The 18,957-nt window shown below is 41.5% G+C and overlaps 1 protein-coding gene across 2 annotated transcripts in view; it reads right to left on the bottom strand.

Annotated features, from left to right (window-relative positions):
* Positions 1-18,935, bottom strand: part of ubxn4 (UBX domain protein 4) — a 49,308-nt gene extending 30,373 nt beyond the window's left edge. Inside the window, exons 1-7 of one of the 2 annotated variants that reach the window (XM_033616174.2) lie at positions 18,735-18,935; positions 17,612-17,714; positions 14,722-14,750; positions 10,625-10,743; positions 7,592-7,751; positions 5,345-5,462; positions 2,554-2,608 (exon numbers count right to left, since the gene is read on the bottom strand). In XM_033616174.2, the coding sequence (XP_033472065.1) occupies positions 2,554-2,608; positions 5,345-5,462; positions 7,592-7,751; positions 10,625-10,743; positions 14,722-14,750; positions 17,612-17,714; positions 18,735-18,816 (666 nt within the window). In that variant the 5' untranslated portion in view covers positions 18,817-18,935. The remainder of the gene's footprint in view (positions 1-2,553; positions 2,609-5,344; positions 5,463-7,591; positions 7,752-10,624; positions 10,744-14,721; positions 14,751-17,611; positions 17,715-18,734) is intronic. The other variant, XM_033616164.2, reaches the window with a different exon arrangement.
* Positions 18,936-18,957: the final 22 nt, after the last annotated feature.

The following is an 18,957-nucleotide window of genomic DNA, read 5'->3' on the forward strand; positions in this document are numbered from 1 at the left end:
TCCCTTTACATTCCAGGATATACAGTTCAGTTTATTATTCATACTCATATATATTTATCTGAATAGTGTACCATATGAAGAGTGTTGCATTTTTGGACACACTGAATTACATAATAAATACAGTAAGTGTACAAATCCATTCCCCATAGGAATTCCCACCAAATACATAAAAGAAATAAAAACAGGAACATTAAGTGGGATATTCCTGCTAACTATATGGTAGCCTCAACAGTTACTGTAAATCTTGAACTAAACAACCTCGATCCACAATGATAGTGTAACCAGGGGCTCCTTGTAGGTCCAGTTTGATATTGACCGCATTAGGGTGACATCACAAGCACGTCAGCATAAACTCAAGCACCATACTGGAAAAGTGTTCTATCAGATACTAATACCACACTAATATGGTTGTAGAGATGAGCTTGATTGACAGCTGTCAGTTCTCCAGTTCAGACAGAGCAAAGTAAATGACAGCGATCACATGCGCACTCACACTCTTAAATTGCAGCCCGCATGTGTATCTGAGGTGTTTGGAGCAATTAGTATGAAAACACTTACATCAAGTCACAGATGAGGGGAGCTGGGAGCATCATGATAGTGGCATTATGCATAGTCTATCAGATCTTATGTTGTGAATGAAGGGAGAATGGAAAAAAAGAAAGAAAGAAAAAAGAAAAAGTCTGCCTCTCAGCAGACATTTGAGGTCAGATCCCTGACGGCAATAACTGTATCTAGTAAATGACAAACCAATTAGAATAATTTGAAACAAATAAATCGCAGTTAGTGCCAACTATCTGCAATCTGCTGATTGCAGATAGTTGCATTGAATAGTGGTTTTTGGGGTATTTATTGCATTATTAATGCGCCTGATATTCTGGAAACCTGCCTGTGAGGTTTTGGCGACGTCCTTCCATTTCCTCAACTTGTTCAGACAAAGTTGTCAGTGAGGTTTCAATCTTTGTAAGTGTGGTTTGGATGCTGGCGGTCTTGGTATCAATCTGTTTGGACAAGTCCTCTTTGCTTTCTCGTATCGCCAACATCACCTCCTCGAGTGAAAGAGGTTTTTTCTTGTCAGCTGCCATTTTCGGAGGGAACGCTTTGGCTCGATTGAAATTTTCCAGCGAAGTTGTCCTTCTTCCACGGAGTTCGTACTGTGCCATGCAACAACCAGCAGCATTTCATGTTTTCTAGTAACCAAGTAACCAAGAGGCAAACTGGCGGAGCTCACGTTTGCATGACCTTCCTTTGTACTTGCTAAAACAGAACTCTTTCTGGTCTTTTTCTGACCTATGGATGACCCTGACCACTGCGCTCTGACCTGACCTTGTCACGTCAGATCAGACAAATAAATTCAACTGACACATTTTAAAGCCGCTACAAGGAACTTTTAACTGGATATGCAAAAGTCTCTCGTTTCTGCTGATGTCTGTGCATGACCTACAACAGCAAATGAGACCATTGGTGTGAAGATAAGCTATTTCTATATAGTGTATATCCATACCTTTAGGAGACTGTCTCCGGGTCCGCCCCAGGTCGCTTCCAGGACGAAACGATTTATGGTACTCAGACAGCACACGTCATCTTACCTAGCTGCTTACATTTATAGTGACTCTTAAAAATAGTCGCTATTCCTCCTCCTCGACCCGACGTCCGCGGGGAGTTAAAATAGCAGCAATCATCAGGTAAAAGTTCTGTGAAAGCACTGGACTCACCAACAGTCAGCCACGTCTCAGTCACACAGAGAAAATCCAATCCTCGGGAAGTCAGGAAATCCTTCAGGATAAACGTTTTGTTCACTAGCGATCTAGCATTTACCAGCCCAATCCTGGCAGGAGCCGGCGGGTCCATAGCGTTAGCTGTCCGGGGAGCCACACACAGAGGCCGCAGGTTGCGCAGATTCACCCTGCGCCAGCGGGGACGAGGAGAGCAGGGGCCGCGGGGCTGGAACACCTCATCCGGGCCGATGACAGGTACCAGCCAGGCGTCGACAGGGTCCAGCGAGTGCCGAGAAATAAAGAGGCTATGGCCTCTTTATTTCTCGGCACTCGCTGGACTCAGTCCAAGAAGCCGTGGAAGTGCTCGCCAAACAGGCCTTCAGCCTTAACAGCTGACCGCTGCGTTTACCTCAGCGGCGGTGGCGCTTACGCCGGAGAGGTGGAGCTGGGGCGCAGCAGAGGTGAGCTGGGATCCCCGATAGGAGTGGGGGCAAAGTTTTTCCGTCTTGTTGTTTCATTCATCCCCAAAACAAACACAAATGCGCGAGCCAGGTAAGCGTCTTTACGACAATACGCGCTAGAGCTCATGGGAAATGTAGGCTTCATTCCGGCAAAACACTACCGCTTTTGTCCACGGGGTCGCCAAAATTAATTCATAATGAAAGTTCCTTGTAGGGACTTTAATCTTCTTTTTCACATATTTTCTGACAGGGACGTTTTAGCATGCTGTTCAAAATTTAAGATGAATGCTTCATTCTAGCAATAGGAGGTGCTGCAGCACTTTCTGCACCCATCTTCCTGCACTCATTTGGTGTCCAAAACAGGCATGTCTCCTTACCTCCTCTTCTCCTCTCTTCCTTTGCTCTCGTCTCTCCTCCAGTTTCTTGGTTAGCCTGACGGGACAATATAAAAACATACCAAATTGACCCTGAGAATGATAAATGTAACAATAACGTGCTTTATGAAACACCAGTACATGGTATTTCTTTTCTCATGTCAAGTCATGAGTCAATGATTTTAATTATTTTGAATCCACTTAAGATTTGCTAATAATGTTCTGCTATTTGACAACTGTTTGTCATGTTCTGAGAATAAATAATAGTTTAAACCACAATTAACCGTATGGTTTCTGAAACTTTCATTCAGGAGCAAAAAGGTACCTTTAAACTTAAAAATAAAAAAAAAAAGAAAGAAAAAATAAGGATTTGACATTTATCATGATATTCTTAGATATCGACTGATATGAAAACTTTTATCATGATAACATTTTTAGTTAAGAGAAATCTAACATTAAGCTATAAAAAAAACTACACTTTGGTTACGTCTTAATGTCACTCCCACAGCACAGCTGTAAAGCCATGTTCAGCGTGATGACGTTTTGTAGTCTAATATAGCCACTTGTGAGCATCCACCTTTTTTTTCTTTTTCTTTTATTGCAAGTAAATACAAAACAGTAACAAAACAACAAGAACAGTTACAGCATACCTTTTACAACAACTACAATTTCTGACACTTATAGGGCCCTTTTTAGATGGTCTAAAGCGGATGGCTGAGGGCGCATAATCCATGTCGCAAGTGTCATTGCTATTTAGATGCAGGCGCAGTTGTCATTTTCATGCCCTGCACCCTCTTCGTCTAACTAGCAAATGAACTTGCACTTCTCTGGGTGTGTTGGTCTAAAAATGAGGAGTGGTCAGGCGCAGTCATGGCGCGCTGCTAGTTAGATGGCGTAAAAAGCAAATGCGCCAGTGACCAACAAAAACCTGGTCTAAAGTCAACGGTGCAGTATTTCGCTGTTAAACAAGTTAGTAATATGCATCTCTAGGCGGGTGCACAACACGCGTGCACTCTGTTCAGACACACAAGGAGCAGTCACACATATGCAAAAGATAACAAATAAAAATATGATTACAATGTGAAAGGTTATTATTGTGCACATTAAAATATTTATCAGAAACACGTCTTAATGGTCAGTCATTAATCAGAATGATCTAATCGCAGTAATAATGATCATCATAATCCGGGAGGTCCAGCAGTATCCGAATATACGGAACTGTGAGCAGACCTCCACGGGCTGATGATGCATAGCCTGTAAAATGAACTTGTCTTTCCCAATTGAATTGTGATCATTTTGGCATGTAAATCACAAAATCAAAGATGTGAAAACGTTTGATAAACTTTATTTTGACATAAACACAACAATAACCAGCTTCTGTGAACTAAAAACGTAAACTTATAGCCCTACAAGTACAAATGTATATGTAAAAAAAAAGCTTTTAGAACATAAAACTGAAGATCATCTTGTCAGGAGGAGGAGGAGGAGGAGGATGACCCCAGCTCCGCAGCCAGACCAGACGGGCCCGGGTGCAGCCACGGGACCACCCCTTCCTGCACCTTCAGGCGGGGGGGGGGGAGGGGGGTGTTCAGGATGCTGGAGAGGGAGCTGGGCTCTCTAACCTCCCCTTATTTAAAATAAAATAAATTGAATAATTTACAATTTGTTGACAGCGTTTCTCTCGTGCGCGTGTGCGCTCTCTCTTTCTCTCTCGCAGTCTCACTCTGTTTCTTTTCTTTTGACTTTTCTAAGATGACAGATGCTGAATATATACTCCCTATCTGATGCTGTGGCTGTTTGTGGCTGGCTGAGAGGGATGTGAACTTATTAGTTTGCAGCTGTGTTAATCAAATCAGGTTGGGTTTCCATTACGCGTGCCAAACGGTGCCAATCCCCTTTGATCTGACATCAGATGTGACGGGACAGTTGATATAGAGATACATTTATCATCTCCTCAGCTGTAAAACGCTCACTCTTTCCAGTTGGTAGGTCCGCCATCTAACTAGCTCTCCGCCGTGCGCTCCAATCGCGCCTCTTTTAAAGGGAATGAGAGGTGACACTCTGATTGGCTTATTGAATGATACGCCCAAAACACACCCCTGACTAATTCACAGAGTAAGTCCAACCCTTTAAGACTCTCCACCATGGAGCAGTCTAAAAATGCGCTGTCTAACTAGCAAGTGACTGGGACACGCCCATGCGCTGCACGCCTGGCGCTTTGCGTTTAAGACCATCTAAATAGGGCCCATAATGTTCACAGCATAACATTAGCTAAGGCACTTGGAAATGACTGGTTATACATTACCTTCACAACGAAGTATGCTTACCCCTCTGTTTCTGACCATTACCATCACAAGCAAGTTAAGCTGCTTGCTTCTCCAGATGGTCTCCTTATATTTGTCGTCTTTTTAATCTTTGTTTTATTTGTCAAAGAGGACACTTTTTTGTGAGATCAATATCAATATCTTTGTGTTAAGGTAAGAACAGAATTATGATATTAACATCTGAAGAAAATCTATTGATTGAAAAAGCACTGCGTAATAAAGTTTCAGATTCACTGTGGACAGGCTCAATGAGGTGGATGGGCACGGATTTTTTAAATGATGTGTGATTTATTTGCAGAGCTGATTTGTGTTTGGTGTGAAAAGACCATGAAATGTGTATTTTAATTGTTGTTCTCTCTTTGGCTGCCATTTGATTTACAAACAGATGATGTCTTCAGAACTAACACCTCAACACAAGGCACATTTTCTGTCTAGCACATACAAAGCTTGAAAAGCATGGAGGCTCCTACCTTTCCACCTTAGCATCCAGATTTTCTTTGCTTTGAGTAGCCTGATCTGAAGAAGCATTCTCTGCAAGAGCCACAGTTGCTGAAATGCTGCCGTTATCTGCTGTGTTTGAGAGTGATGCTTCATAGATGAGAAACAAAAAACAGAAAGCACTGGGTTAACTAATTAACTCATTGTTTTTAATGTCTGCCTTTTCTTAAATGTTTTTATTCATTTATATAGAGAGAGGCCAACACAATTTCATTGTGATGTTGTATATAATGACAATCAAGTTTTATTCATTCATTCATTCATTCATTCCTTCATTCAACTAGCCTGTCAGCATAAAGCAGACACGTCTATCCACCCTCAATTGATTAATACATCCATACTCTGTATGCAATCGCCTGCGTCATCTCCTGTATTCATGCCATAAACTGCATCTAACCCCAGAAAACTGTGTGCTCTCCCTTTCTAACTGAAAGTGGTAAAGTTTTCAGTGAAAGGTAAACAGTTACAGTTTACATTGGCAGGAAGAATTGTCCAATTTGTGCTTGCTTTCAAAAACTGCCATACTTGCAGAGAAACTCTTTGGGAACAAAGCACCAAGACCTCTGCAGCTTTTTTTGGGAAACTTTCCAGAGAGAACATTCTACTTTTCCACTACATCTCTTTAATTTCAAAAATATCATCTGTCTGCCAGAGTATCTTAAGAAACAGCAGCAGTCATGACACCATGTGAACAGTCACAATGCTGATCCTCACCTCATACAGTAAGATGCATGCATTTCACACGGCGCTCTGCTTATCATGACAAGGAGCTATAATACAATTTCTGGTGTTAAAGGAAAGCAGATTATCTGAAAGCTAGCATTAGCCACATTCTGTTATGTCATATTATGGCGGCAGTTTAAATTCTTTACTTCCTTCTCTGCCAGTGTCATCATTACATCATTATATTTATATCATTATATTTAAAGCTGGGCTAAGACTTGTAAAAGACTTGAAAAATTCAACACTGTCCCACCATCATGGGTCAGGATGGCATTACCAGTGGTAACCGCTGAATGAGCAGTGCTGCTAGCTACTTCCTGCCCGGCCAGTGCACACTGAAGAGTGGCTAGCTAACGAGTAGAGGTCGGAGAGTAGGCAGACCACCTCTGAATGGACAGTGCACCTGGCTAAAGCTCAGAGTCAACAGAGCACTGGACAAAAAGGAAAGCGCCTCTTTCTTTCTTTTTTTTTATAAATGTATTAGTTACTTACCAGTTAATAGGTGTTGGGCTATCGAAAGCAAAATTAACCGAAATTGACATTACTACTTTCAGCTAAAGAGAAGGGCTGCACCTCCAAAATGCTCTCAAGCACTCCCAGCTGGACGCTTCCTTAGGAGTGCCTTGTGTTTTGAGCTGTGGAAAAAATGCTTAGGTGGACAAAGGGCCTAATGCAAGAGGACTAAGAGAACATAAGACTTCTGCACGTCCTTTTGACTCTGTTTTCAAGCTTTAGAAAATCTAGGCTGTGACAGGAGACTTTACAGGTAATTTCAGAGAAAGCGTTCCTATTGACTGTTCTTAAATGCAGATGCACGTGCACTTAGGTGAAGGCCTTAGATTCAAAGGTGGAAAATCCTGAAAAAGAGTCTTCTGCCTCGCTCCGTTTGTTCCAAACATGTTTTCTATTGTCCTCAGGATGACAGGACGCCATTAGTCTGGAGCCCTGCTTTTCAGCCTACGCAAAATTGATGTGGCACAACAGAAAAACATTGACTACTGCCATCAGTCATCTTTTTTGCTAACAGGCTGATGGCAGTCAACAAGGCAAATACTGGCCAATACCAACGTTCAGCCGATAAATTGTTGAAACCACGTGTCTTTGTAGCATGTGGTTTCTGCCAGCTTCACTGTGAGTGTACTGAGTTTTGCAAGTGATGATTCAGTTGGTTATGGAGGGTTTAGCATATAAGCTTTATTTAGTGGCACTGAATTCATTAACTTGATCCTTTTCGCAACAGGATGAATTGATTTGATTTTTTTAATGTGAAGTGTTGACTGTAATGGGCGCGCTCTGCTGCGATGTGCCACACCGCAATCTTGTCCCATATATTTTGGCTGTAAGGCTGACTGCAGATGAAAGCAAAGACAAAGTGTGCATTTTTACTCCCACATGCTAAAAACTGAAACGATTAAAATAGTGTCCTGATAGATTTAGGTGCACAGAACTCTCTTCTTTGAACTTACTAGATGACTGTGTGATCCAGGCTCACTCACCTTCCCCTGTTCCTGGCACTGCTGCAGGTTCTGTGGCTGCTGCTGATCTAACAGGTACTGCTGGAGCCGAGGCTGAAGCTGTGCTATCTATTGAGCTGGTCTCTACAGGACCACTTGCCTCCGGTAACACTGTCCCACTTCTAATCTGCTGAGCATGCATCTGTCAGAAAACAGGGAGAAACATTAGGACCAGAGAAAACACCATGTAGATTTAGTAGTTTTGGTGGCAATAGGTGGTAGAGGGTCATCTTTATATCAAGGGTTGTGGCATATTTGCATTCAACTACACAATGGCACACACATTATAGCTATCCTGCATATCTTGCGTTCCTTTGTAAAAAAGAAAAGTAACTAGAATTACCGCCCTGCGGTTTAATGCCTCCACGTACCAGTCAAGTTTCTCTTACAGGTTATATCCATGTCTGTGCAGCAATCACCCCAATTTCAGATAGACACCCAGGATGAGTGTCACCAATTTAGCACCTGACCAAATGTCTCCCTTTCGGTTCCTGAGATATGACATTGAATAGCGGCCAGAACAGTGTTTTATGCAGACCATAATGATGTCACAGTGACGTTGACCTTTGAAGTTTTGGATATAAAATGCCATCACTTCATTTTTTTTATCCTATTGGACATTTGTATGAAGTTTTGTCATAATTAGCATATGAATTATTGAGCAATGGCCAAAAACACATTTTGTGAGGTCATATTGACCTTGACTTTTGACTAGGGATGTCCGGATCACATTTTTTTTTGCATCCGATCCGATACGAGTCCTTTATTTTGAAACCGAGTCCGGTACTGAGTCCAATCCAATACTTTGCAACGCATTAACAAAGAAAAAAAATGAATGCATCCAAGTTGTCCCATAAGGTTTGTTTTTTATTTAAATAGTATCCAAAAAGCTTATCGGTTGTTCAGCAGCACAAAATGTAAACCAATTCAATATCTTCTTCTTGTCTTCAACAAACAAAATAGGCCTATATCTTTTGTAGCAGTTTGACATAACAAATATTTTTCTTTTACTCAGTCAAACCCCACGAAGAAACCATAAAACCCATAAAACAGGTCCCTCAACACCAAAATTAAATTGTTTTTACCTGGTTTCTGTAGAACAAAAGAATTACACTATACTATACAAAAATTCAAATACAACAGTAATCAGTTTCAAGAAAGTATATATTTTTTTCACCAAAGAAAAGAAATGTTCCGTTCCTTTCAGTCAGTTCAATCAAGTTCAAACAAAAAACTCCACTCCGGGATTTCCAAATAACATATCACAGTTCAATTCAGTTCAATCCACACAGTTCTCTAAACAAAAGAAATCTCCACCCCAGGTTTTCCCGCAAACAAGGAAGTAAAGAAAATCCAATGTTCGCTCTGACTCAGTTCAGTTTTAAAACAATAAATCAACCCAGCCCGAAGGTTCCAAATAAGGAATAATGAAACGGAAAGTAACCCCCGGTTGCTTTTGCCAACTCACGGGACCGTGGGTGAATGCTGTAACGCTGTTTCGGGTGTGGAGGTTCCGTAGGATCCCTTGATATCCGTGTCGGAATCTCTGAGGTGAGGACAGTGGCCGGATGGATGATATTCCACAGGGAAGCGCACCTATTTCGCGGTCTACCTGGGCTAGGCTGATCGAGCCATCCCACTGGCCGATAGCACTGGTGGGTGTGTCTGGAGGTATCTCAGTGTCTGGAGGTGAGCAAGCCATCAGCTGACTGTCTTATAAAATAAATATATTTAAAGTCCCACTGACTGTCACACACCTGAGTGTGTGAAATTTGTTCTCCGCATTTGACCCATCCCCTGAGGGAGCGGTGAGTAGCAGCAGTGCCGCGCTCGGGAATCATGTGGTGATATAATCCCCAATTCCAACCCCTGATGCTGAGTACAATGGGTCCCATTTTTATAGTCTTTGGTATGACCCGGCCAGGGATCGAACCCACAACCTCCCAGTCACAGGGCAGACACTCTACCACTAGGCCAGTCAGCTGTATAAAATATACAGGATCACCACACTTTATACATTGGAAAGCAGAGGCAACAATGAAAAAACATAGATGAAAAACCTGGACGTTTTTGTTGTTTTGATTCCTCCGATCTTTTATTACCGACTCTGATTTTGTAAAAATAATGTGATCGGCGCCGATACCGCATCGGGACACCCCTACTTTTGACCAAGGAAATCAATTCAATTCATTGTTGGGTCCAAGTGAATGTTTGTGCCAAATTTGAAAAAATTCCCTCAAGGAGTTTTAGAAAGATCACACTCACAAGAATAAGACAGACAGGGTTACAGTGATCTTGAAATTTGACCACATATAACTGATCAGTTCATTGTTGTGCCATATTTGAAGAAATTCTCTTGAGGTGTTCTTGAGATATCGTGTTCACAAGGATGGGATGAATGGATGGATGGATGGATGGATGATGGACAGACAGACAGACGGATGGACAATCTGAAAACATAATGCCTCTGTCCATGGCTATTGCCAGCACAGAGGCATAAAAAACAGTTCCGGGCAGTGGAATAGAGGCTTTAGACACAGCAGTGCTTTGAGCTAAATGCTAACACATTCACAATGAAATACTGATGATAAGCAGGTGTAATGTTTCCAGTGTTTCCCATCTCTGTTTGGTGTGGTAGCAGGCTAACATTTGCTATTCAGTAGATTAGTCATTGATTGTACTTAAGTTAGAATTTTGACTTGACCAAGATCATTAGAATAAATCATCTGCGCAATATAAATGTCTTTAGAAAATTTCACAGCAGCCTGAATAATAATAATTCAAGAAAAAAAAATAAGAATTGTTGGCATATTTCAGACAGGACCTAAGTAGTTGACTGACCCACTGACCACCTGACATTGCCACCCCCCAAGCCTCTAGAATGGCTAAAAACATGCATGTGATTCTTCATTATGGGGAACTGTGGATAGCTAGATGAAATGTGAAAGGGTTGAAAAACCAGTACAAAGCTCCCTGCAAATCACCCCGTTAACTATCTAACCTTTTTGGCCATACCTGCTTCACTCTGTTGATTCTTTTCATCAGTTCTTCAGTTGAGACACTGCCAGCGATGACCTCCAGAGGGATGCCATTCTCCCCAATAAAGAAGCTAGAGGGTATGCACACCACTGGATCTTCACACGGTGGAGGTTAAGGAACAAGGTCCCAGCAACTGATATTTTGTAATGTTTACACTACAGTTTAACTAGCACTCCACCTACCACATATATATGGGAGGCCATTTCCACCACAGTCATACAAAAATGAAGGGTAAGGAATGACAAAAATAATAATAGTCAGGGCAAGACAAATTTATGAGGTGCCCTGTCAAAAGTTTGACTCTAAGTTATGATTATGAGATACTAAATTAATCAAAATATCACTCATTAATTTATTTGCCACATGGAATCACATAAGGTAGAACTCCAGTGAGATCAGCTTCTTCAACATGTGCATTGCATTTAGTTCTTTCTTGCCTCTTTTTACATTGTTGGTAGCTGCTTCATAATTGTCCATGTTTCTTGACAACATTATCAAATATAATTTGTCTTTTATGATTTTATTTATTTGGAAGAAGGTTTCTGAAATGTAATATAAAAGTGTGTCAATGCTGCAGTACTGCTCTCCTTTCTCTCAGTTTGGCTTTACAGTGCAGCACTTCACGGCATATCCAGGTGACAATTAAAATGGGAAAGATTTTTTGGCTATACAGGTGATAAACCCTTTTTAAATAGGAATTGTGCAATTCTGCAGGAAAGCCCAATCAGTCTTCTTTCAGCATTGGCAGTATAAAAACAAAATCGGGGAGTGCAGCGAAATGCCGCCTGCCTACTTCTGTTCATACACAATGTGCCTTTTTCAGGGCAATGGGGGGCGTGAGCAAGTAACAAAACATGTAGCTCAGTGTGTGACGTAAACAGCCTTACTCCGAGGAAAGCTAGTCAGTTCTTAGGCAATTCTCTCATAAGTCGGACCATTCCCGTCATTTGACAGTTTGCAAAGGCAAGGAGGGCGCACAATTCCTTGTTTCCCCAGTTGCTCATCTTTACTGTAGCGTCTGTCAGGTTTGCGTTTCCCTTGCTGCTCATTCCTGCTATCAGCTGTTTCCTGTTTATCCACCGCCAGTGGGTCGCACATGCAGCGTCATCAACAGCTCCTCCCACAAGTCATCAACAAAACCAGCTCTTTGTGGCTAAACGCTCGCAGCTTGCCGGCAAAACGGCCCGACATTTGCCAAAAATCTGGCAGTGTAAAAGGGGCTAGAGACTCTGACTCCTTACAGTGACATTGGCAAAGAACACGGAGTAGCTAAACTCCGGAATTACTTATCATCAGCAAAGATCAATGCTTGCTCTTCTAGGAAACTATAACCCATGAGGTATTTATTGGTATATATCCAGTCTTGTGCTTATATAAACATTTCTTTTGCAATTCAGTTTGATAAGACAGGTTCTTGGTTTAAAACATACAGAAGCATTGCTCCGGTCCCTATTAGACAGTAGTCTGGGTTTAGGTCACGGGTAGGCCTATCTCTGGCCCAATAAATACAGCAATGTAATGGGTGGAGCCCAGAGATGGGTTGTTGGATAGGTGGTGGTGTGTGGCTGCAGGTCACTCATCAGGGGTCCGTTTCACAAAACAGTTTTAGTGAAAACTCTGAGTCTGTTAACCCTGAAATGAGGGAAACTCTGGGTTTTCCATTTCAGAAAGGGAGGTAACTTAAACCAGAGAAAGCGGAGTAACTCCAGCCCGTTTCAGAAAGAGAGGTAACTGAAGCTTGGTGTCAGTTACTATGGCAACTGACTCTGTGAACCTAACGTGGTCGGGAGCAGGTTTTCTTCAATGAACCTCGAGTTTCTGGCCGTCTCCTCCCTCTTACGCCACACACGCAGTGTGATTGATTCATTCATTTGTTTAGTGTTGCGCGGGTTTCAGCGAGTTTGATCATCTGTCCTCAAGGTAAAGTCGGATCCTAAAGTGTGTTCTAGTTCTAAATCTACTTTTTTTTGACCATGGCATGTCCATTCTTGGAGGACCCTGTGGACAAAGAGGCAGTGTTACTGAGGAGGGAGTTACGCATTCGTCTGGAGATTATTCACAGGCCCAGAATTGACGCATTATCATTTCCAGAACATTTTCTTTTTGAACGGTACCGTTTCACATCACAGTCCATCATTTATATCTATAACCTCATCCGTCGTGACATAACCAACGTCACCAACCGTGGACGTGCACTTTCATCTACCCAGATTCTTTGTGTTGCTCTTCGTTTTTTTTTTTTTTTGCAAACGGGAGTTTTCTGTATAATATCGGAGATGCAGAAAATATTAGTAAGGCCACTGTCTGCAGAGCCGTGAGAAAAGTGTCCCTAGCTCTGAAACGTCTATTAAACTCTTTTGTTGTTGTGTTCCCTGGACATAAACCTGTGAGGGTCATCAAGGAGGAGTTCCACAGGATTGCAGGTGAATGATGTAGAAATCAGTTAAAATTTATGATTATAAATCATATTCAGTTAATGACATGGTGCTGCAACCTCAGACTGGGATTAGTCTTTTAATTTCTTTTAGGATTTCCCGGTGTAATAGGGTGCACTGATGGAACCACATTCCCATCATTGCTCCTTCACAAAATGAAGGAGACTATGTGAATAGGAAGTCCATTCACAGCATTAATGTGCAGGTAGATTGACTGTCTCAAAAACTGCAAAAACTCAAAATCATACCAAGAATATGTGTCTTATTTCTAGTCAAAATGTCTCATTTCTAGTCAAAACAAATCACACCTATAAGTAACTTGTTTTTAGACAATTTTCACTTGAAAAATAATGAGGTGGGATTGCATCTAAGTGAACTAAATTTTAGCTTTAACACCATTCCACCTGTTTGCATCTGTAGCCTAACATTATTGTGACTGCATAAATGTATAAAATAAATTTAAACTTTCGCATTGACTCGAGCAGTAATTTTCTTCCACGCTGACTCCCGTTCCTTCGCTGCTGCAGCCGTGTTACTCTTCTTCCTGAAAACGGCTTCAAATTCGCTGCATTAGCGCATTAAAATATCCGACTCCATAGGAGTAACAAAACGCAGACCATCTCTTGTCGCTTGCTGCCATGGTGAATCGTGGTATCGGGGCTCCATTGATGACGGCTTTTTAAAGTTGTGGTGCATGCGCTTAACTCAGAGTGAACAAACTCTGTGTTGACTGAACCGATTGAAATCACCTGTTCTGAAACCCGTAACCCAGAGTTTCCCATCTCAGAGTTACTCAACTCAGAGTTCAGGGTTAGGCTCAGAGTTTGTTGAACCTCCCTTCTGAAACGGACCCCAGGATAAGGAAATCAACTCACCTGTCTGTAAACTCTCCTCCTGCTGACTTCTGCTAGCTAGCTGCTAGCTGGCCAGGTCGAGGTTTTCTCAAATGTAAACATCAGTAAACATCAAGAAAAGATGGAGAAGATGAGGACCAGCTAGCTATTGTACATTTGTTAGAAAATAAACAGGACAGGATATTAGGAACTGTAACTGTAACTTTGACTCATCAAAACTTGGCTAAATCCTGCACAGCGCCATTCAGCCAGGTGACTCTTTTTCTTTCTGCCAATCTGACAGAGCAGAGGACTCTGGCAAGAGAAGGAGAGGAGACGTGTACTTTATGGTGAATGAGGACTGGTGTGATGATGGGATTGAGGTGCTGACCCGTTCCTGCTGTGGATCACTGCTATACATCGTTCAAATGCGGCTGCAGAGTGATGGTGCTTGTGTTCTGAAGGAGCAACCATACGGCTGTCTTGTTGAGGTCGGGATGTGTGAATCATTCCATGACCAGAATCCATGGATTACCAGAACAATCCAGAAACATGGACGATCATAAAGCAGCAGATAACAATGTAAGAGGGCACAGAAAGGACTAAATTACAGTGCACCTGTTAAAGCAGCTGATGGGATCATATTTCACTGGAGCTGTAACATAGTATAATTCCATGTGAAAAAAGAAAAGATTGTCTGATTGATAAAAAGATAGTCAATAATCAGTAACCTCCTTTTGTAGTAGCTCCACACTAATTCAACCCACCAAGAAAATTTAAATATTTAAGACAACGAAAAAGATACATATCTGAGAGAACTGCACACATGGCTCACTGTGGAAAAAAAACAAACGTTGCATTATATGTTGAAACTCCATAAAGATAAACACCTGTCAAACTGCACTACATTAGTTGCTGGTGTAATCATGATGTAGACACGAGTTGCTTCTTTCACTGGGAATCAGAACGGTAGACATGCACTGTACAACAGAAAGGCTTTTCAGGGTGCAGACTAGGGGTGGGAATCACCAGAGGCTCCACAGTACGATATTAGCAAGATGCTTTAGTCACAATACAATATTATTGCGATTTTAAACTGCTGTGATATGCGGAGTATTGCGATAAAACATATTGTGATATTGCAATTTATAACCTGTTTTTAACTGTAAATTATGTCTACAAAGCAGTTTTCAGTCTGTTCATCTCACTTCAGCCGTTTTTGCAGCAAAATGTATGTAGTGGACTGAAAAAGCAACAGATTATATTATTCAAATAGGTTACCTAAAGTTTCACTTGTATTCATAAAATAATTTATAAAATAATCGATAATAAACTGTGTGATGATACAATATTGCCACACAAAAATATAGTGATGCTGTGCTGTATCAATATTTAGACTTTATATTTGAAAGAACAATTTAAATTTCAAAAACAGAATTCTTAATAAATAAGGCAGTAACGTTTTATTGGTTTTAGTGTTGTTTAAGACTGTTGATGTTGGCCAGATTTTCAAACACGGAAGTAAATAGTGATCAACTTCCGTTTTTTTGTGCATGACTTCCGGTCAGCCGCTTTCCCTCATGCTTTCCCTTACCGGAGCTAATGGTGCAAGCTAATTTTTTTCAATTTTCAGTTGTTTATGTTAGTCAATCAGTTCGTTAGTTAGTTAGTCTGTGTATTTTATATACATAACTGTGCCCACGTTTCCATTATAATGGAAATGTATTCCCTCTAAACACGAATAAATCGCACATCAATCATAAACTATGAACCAAAAAAGCACAATCTATCCCAAGTGAGACAAACTGCTTGATCCCCGTGTCCAGTGTACCAGCAGAGAACCTGCAAAACCGAATCAGCGAAAAAACACACCGGGCTACACAGCCTCTCTACCTGAGCAGCTGAAGCTGCGGCTCACACCCTCGACACACAGACGGTGCTTCTGCATGCCAGCCAAACGTGTGCGCAACTGTGAGAATTAAATATGTGAGGTGTACGCTGCTTTTCTATCTTTTTTTTCCTTTTCTTTCTTTCTTTCTGTCAGCGACATACACTCCTAACACAGGACGGGTTGTTTTAATTGACTGAGTTGATCATTAAGCCATAGTGATGCGCGGATCGGCTCTGATAGCACCAGAAACAACATGTACGCATCAATCATCCAGCCGTTACAACATGACTGAGCTAGCAAAGCAGTCTTGTGTTGCTGTGTGTGGTATTTATTCAGTTATGGGAAATCACGATGTCTAGAAAGCATCAGTGGCTGCAGCTGGCAGGGACAGCTAACACTAGCAGCAAAGCTAACATCAGGACGTCATCCGTTAAAAGGCTCCCGTTGTCGGATGCGACATGAAACTACTCCAGTTAGCTCAATCATGTTGTAACTAAGACATCCGCTGGAAAAAATATTTTTTTCACGGGCCACTTTGTGAGTTTAGTGAGTTATTACAGACACCGCTAACGGCTAACGGCTAACAGCTAACAGTTAGCCCAGCTAATCTACGATAACCATGTTATTAATTACACACACAGAAATAGTAATGTTTGTTCAGTCATTGTGTTTATAGACTTTACAAACATCAGATTAGTCTAAATGGTGATATAGTGACGTGAAAAATGTGATATATACATATATATAGCTAAACTCAGCAAGGTAAACAACAAGGTGATTCCCATTTACACAGTGGTAAGAGTGCTGGACCGGAAGTGTCGCACAAAAAAACGGAAGCTGGCTGCGTTCTGTTTTGCCTCCGTGTTTCCATGAAAAATAAGGTGGATACATGCTAGTTTAGGTACAACCAGCTTGATAAATGCTGCTTAAGTTACACAATTATTTGAACTGGTAGGGGAAACACTGCTGCAGTTGTAGTTAGGGTTGCAATGGTATGAGATTTTCAAGGTATGATAACCATCTCAGAAAATATTGAGGTTTCACGGTATTACAGAATTATTATCAGAATTACCCTGAAAGGAATTAAAACGGAAGGTTTTTTTTTTTTTTTGGTTAAACAAATTTTCATTACTATATTTGAAACTCTAAACCATTTTTAATAAAAGCATGTGTAAAAGAAAATCCCTTTTGAAAATAACTAAAATAAAGTTGACATTTTCTGTCCAGTTGTATTTTCTCCAATATCATAGACAAGCAAATGTACGGTAAACTTCAATTTTAATATCACGATATACCTTGACAGCGGTATATCGCTGCAACCCTAGATGTAGTAATCTATTCCAAAAAGAACATAAATCAGCAGAGAGAGTTAACTTAAAATACTGACTTTGGATTCATCTTCTGATTCTGTCTATATTGTCCTGTCTTGTTGATTTCTATCCTGTATTGTTTTGTTTTGTTTCTCTCATTTTATTATGTAGCCACAACAATTTTCCCAGCATGGACAATAAAGTTCCAAACATAACATTAAAAAAACAAAATGGGTAAAATGTTACTGTAGATTTCAAATTTCATTTCATCTAATGACTTTTGACTTTTTTACATTGAGTTTCAAAACGGGGCCTGCAAACACCCAGAATTATGTACACTAACTGCAAAACTATTTGGACACAAGTGTTTCCACGGGCTCTTGGTTAGCTTAGGTAGTAAACACTTGCGGCAATAACTTGAAGACAATTACTTCCCCTGCAGCTAAAATTCAGTAGCATGCACCGTGCATTTAACTGAACATGTCACCATGTACCTCTTGGCATCGACTTTGATGGCCACACAACAGTTCTGTGCTGCCTCTGAGACACTGTCATCCTCCCAGCTGGACATGAGCTGTGCGGACTGTTCATCTTCCCCTGAGAACAGAGAAAATGACAGTGATGAGTCATTAAGTCACATCTCACTGTCAATACATGAAACCTTCTGGGGGGCTGCAGTCGCTCAGTCCATATGGACTTGGCTTGGGATCCGGAGGGTCGCCAGTTCTAGGCCCCGTACGGACCAAGTATGGGGCGTGTACGGGTAGCTGGAGAGGTGCCAGTCGTCGTCGTCCCCCCCGGCACTGCCGAGGTGTCCTTGAGCAAGGTTCTGTACCTCCAGTTGGTCAGGGCGCCTGTTCATGGCAGCCCCCTTACTCTGACATCTCTCAATTTAAATGGATGTATAGGTCCTGTTTGTGCATGTGTGTGTATTTCAGGCCTATGTGTATATGACAACAGAGTGTTCTTCTTAAAAGTTGGATACTTTCTGGGAAGCTGCAGTAGTTAAACTGTTAACTTACACCGTCATTGCTAATAATGCAATAATGACCCAGCTCAAAGTAGTGCCGTTTGAACTAACGTTAACCTGGCTAGAATAAAGTTGATTAGCGATCCCATCCTGTCATGGGAGACCCACTGCCCGGATCGTTCTAAGTTAATCACTGATGTCCCATCAATAATCAAACTGTAAAATCATCTAGCATCTGGTCTGTCCTCCTAACGTTAAGTTAATCTGATTAGGTTATTAGGGACACCAGGCGCTGTAGTGAAGACATTAACGTTACCATAACACAGGCTACAAAGGCCGGTAGCACCCAAAACTAAGTTACTAGCTAACACATAACGTTAGCGAGCACAAAACAGCACATTAGAGGTTACTATGTTTCTGTGCTCTTGGTTTCGTAGAGCCATTTTCCTCCTACATGCGTAACGACACGTCTCAATTCTTTGCCAGTTGGTTGGTTGGCTATGCTAGGTGGCTAATGGTTTAGTACAACAAGCACGGCTAACCTTAGCTGGCTAGCACGATAGCTCTATTTATCAGTTATTACTTATGCAGGCTAGCGGGAGCTAGCTGGCCAATCGACGCACACACACACACACACACACACATACCTGTAATGACAACGACAAAGACGTAACTTCGCTGTTTTGCCAAGTTAATGGCATCAGGAATTGAGCCTTCAAACCAAAGCATGTTTCAGAGCTGTGCTTGTTATCTGTAGTGACGCTGTTAACCATTCAGAACCTGGGGCACTGCACTGATCAGCCGGTACTACCCACCACGGCTGGGACACCTCACGAACAACAAGACGGTCACATGACCGTTCCCGTCATG

Source organism: Epinephelus lanceolatus, chromosome 14 (genome assembly GCF_041903045.1).
Source record: "Epinephelus lanceolatus isolate andai-2023 chromosome 14, ASM4190304v1, whole genome shotgun sequence".
Lineage (NCBI taxonomy): Eukaryota > Metazoa > Chordata > Actinopteri > Perciformes > Serranidae > Epinephelus > Epinephelus lanceolatus.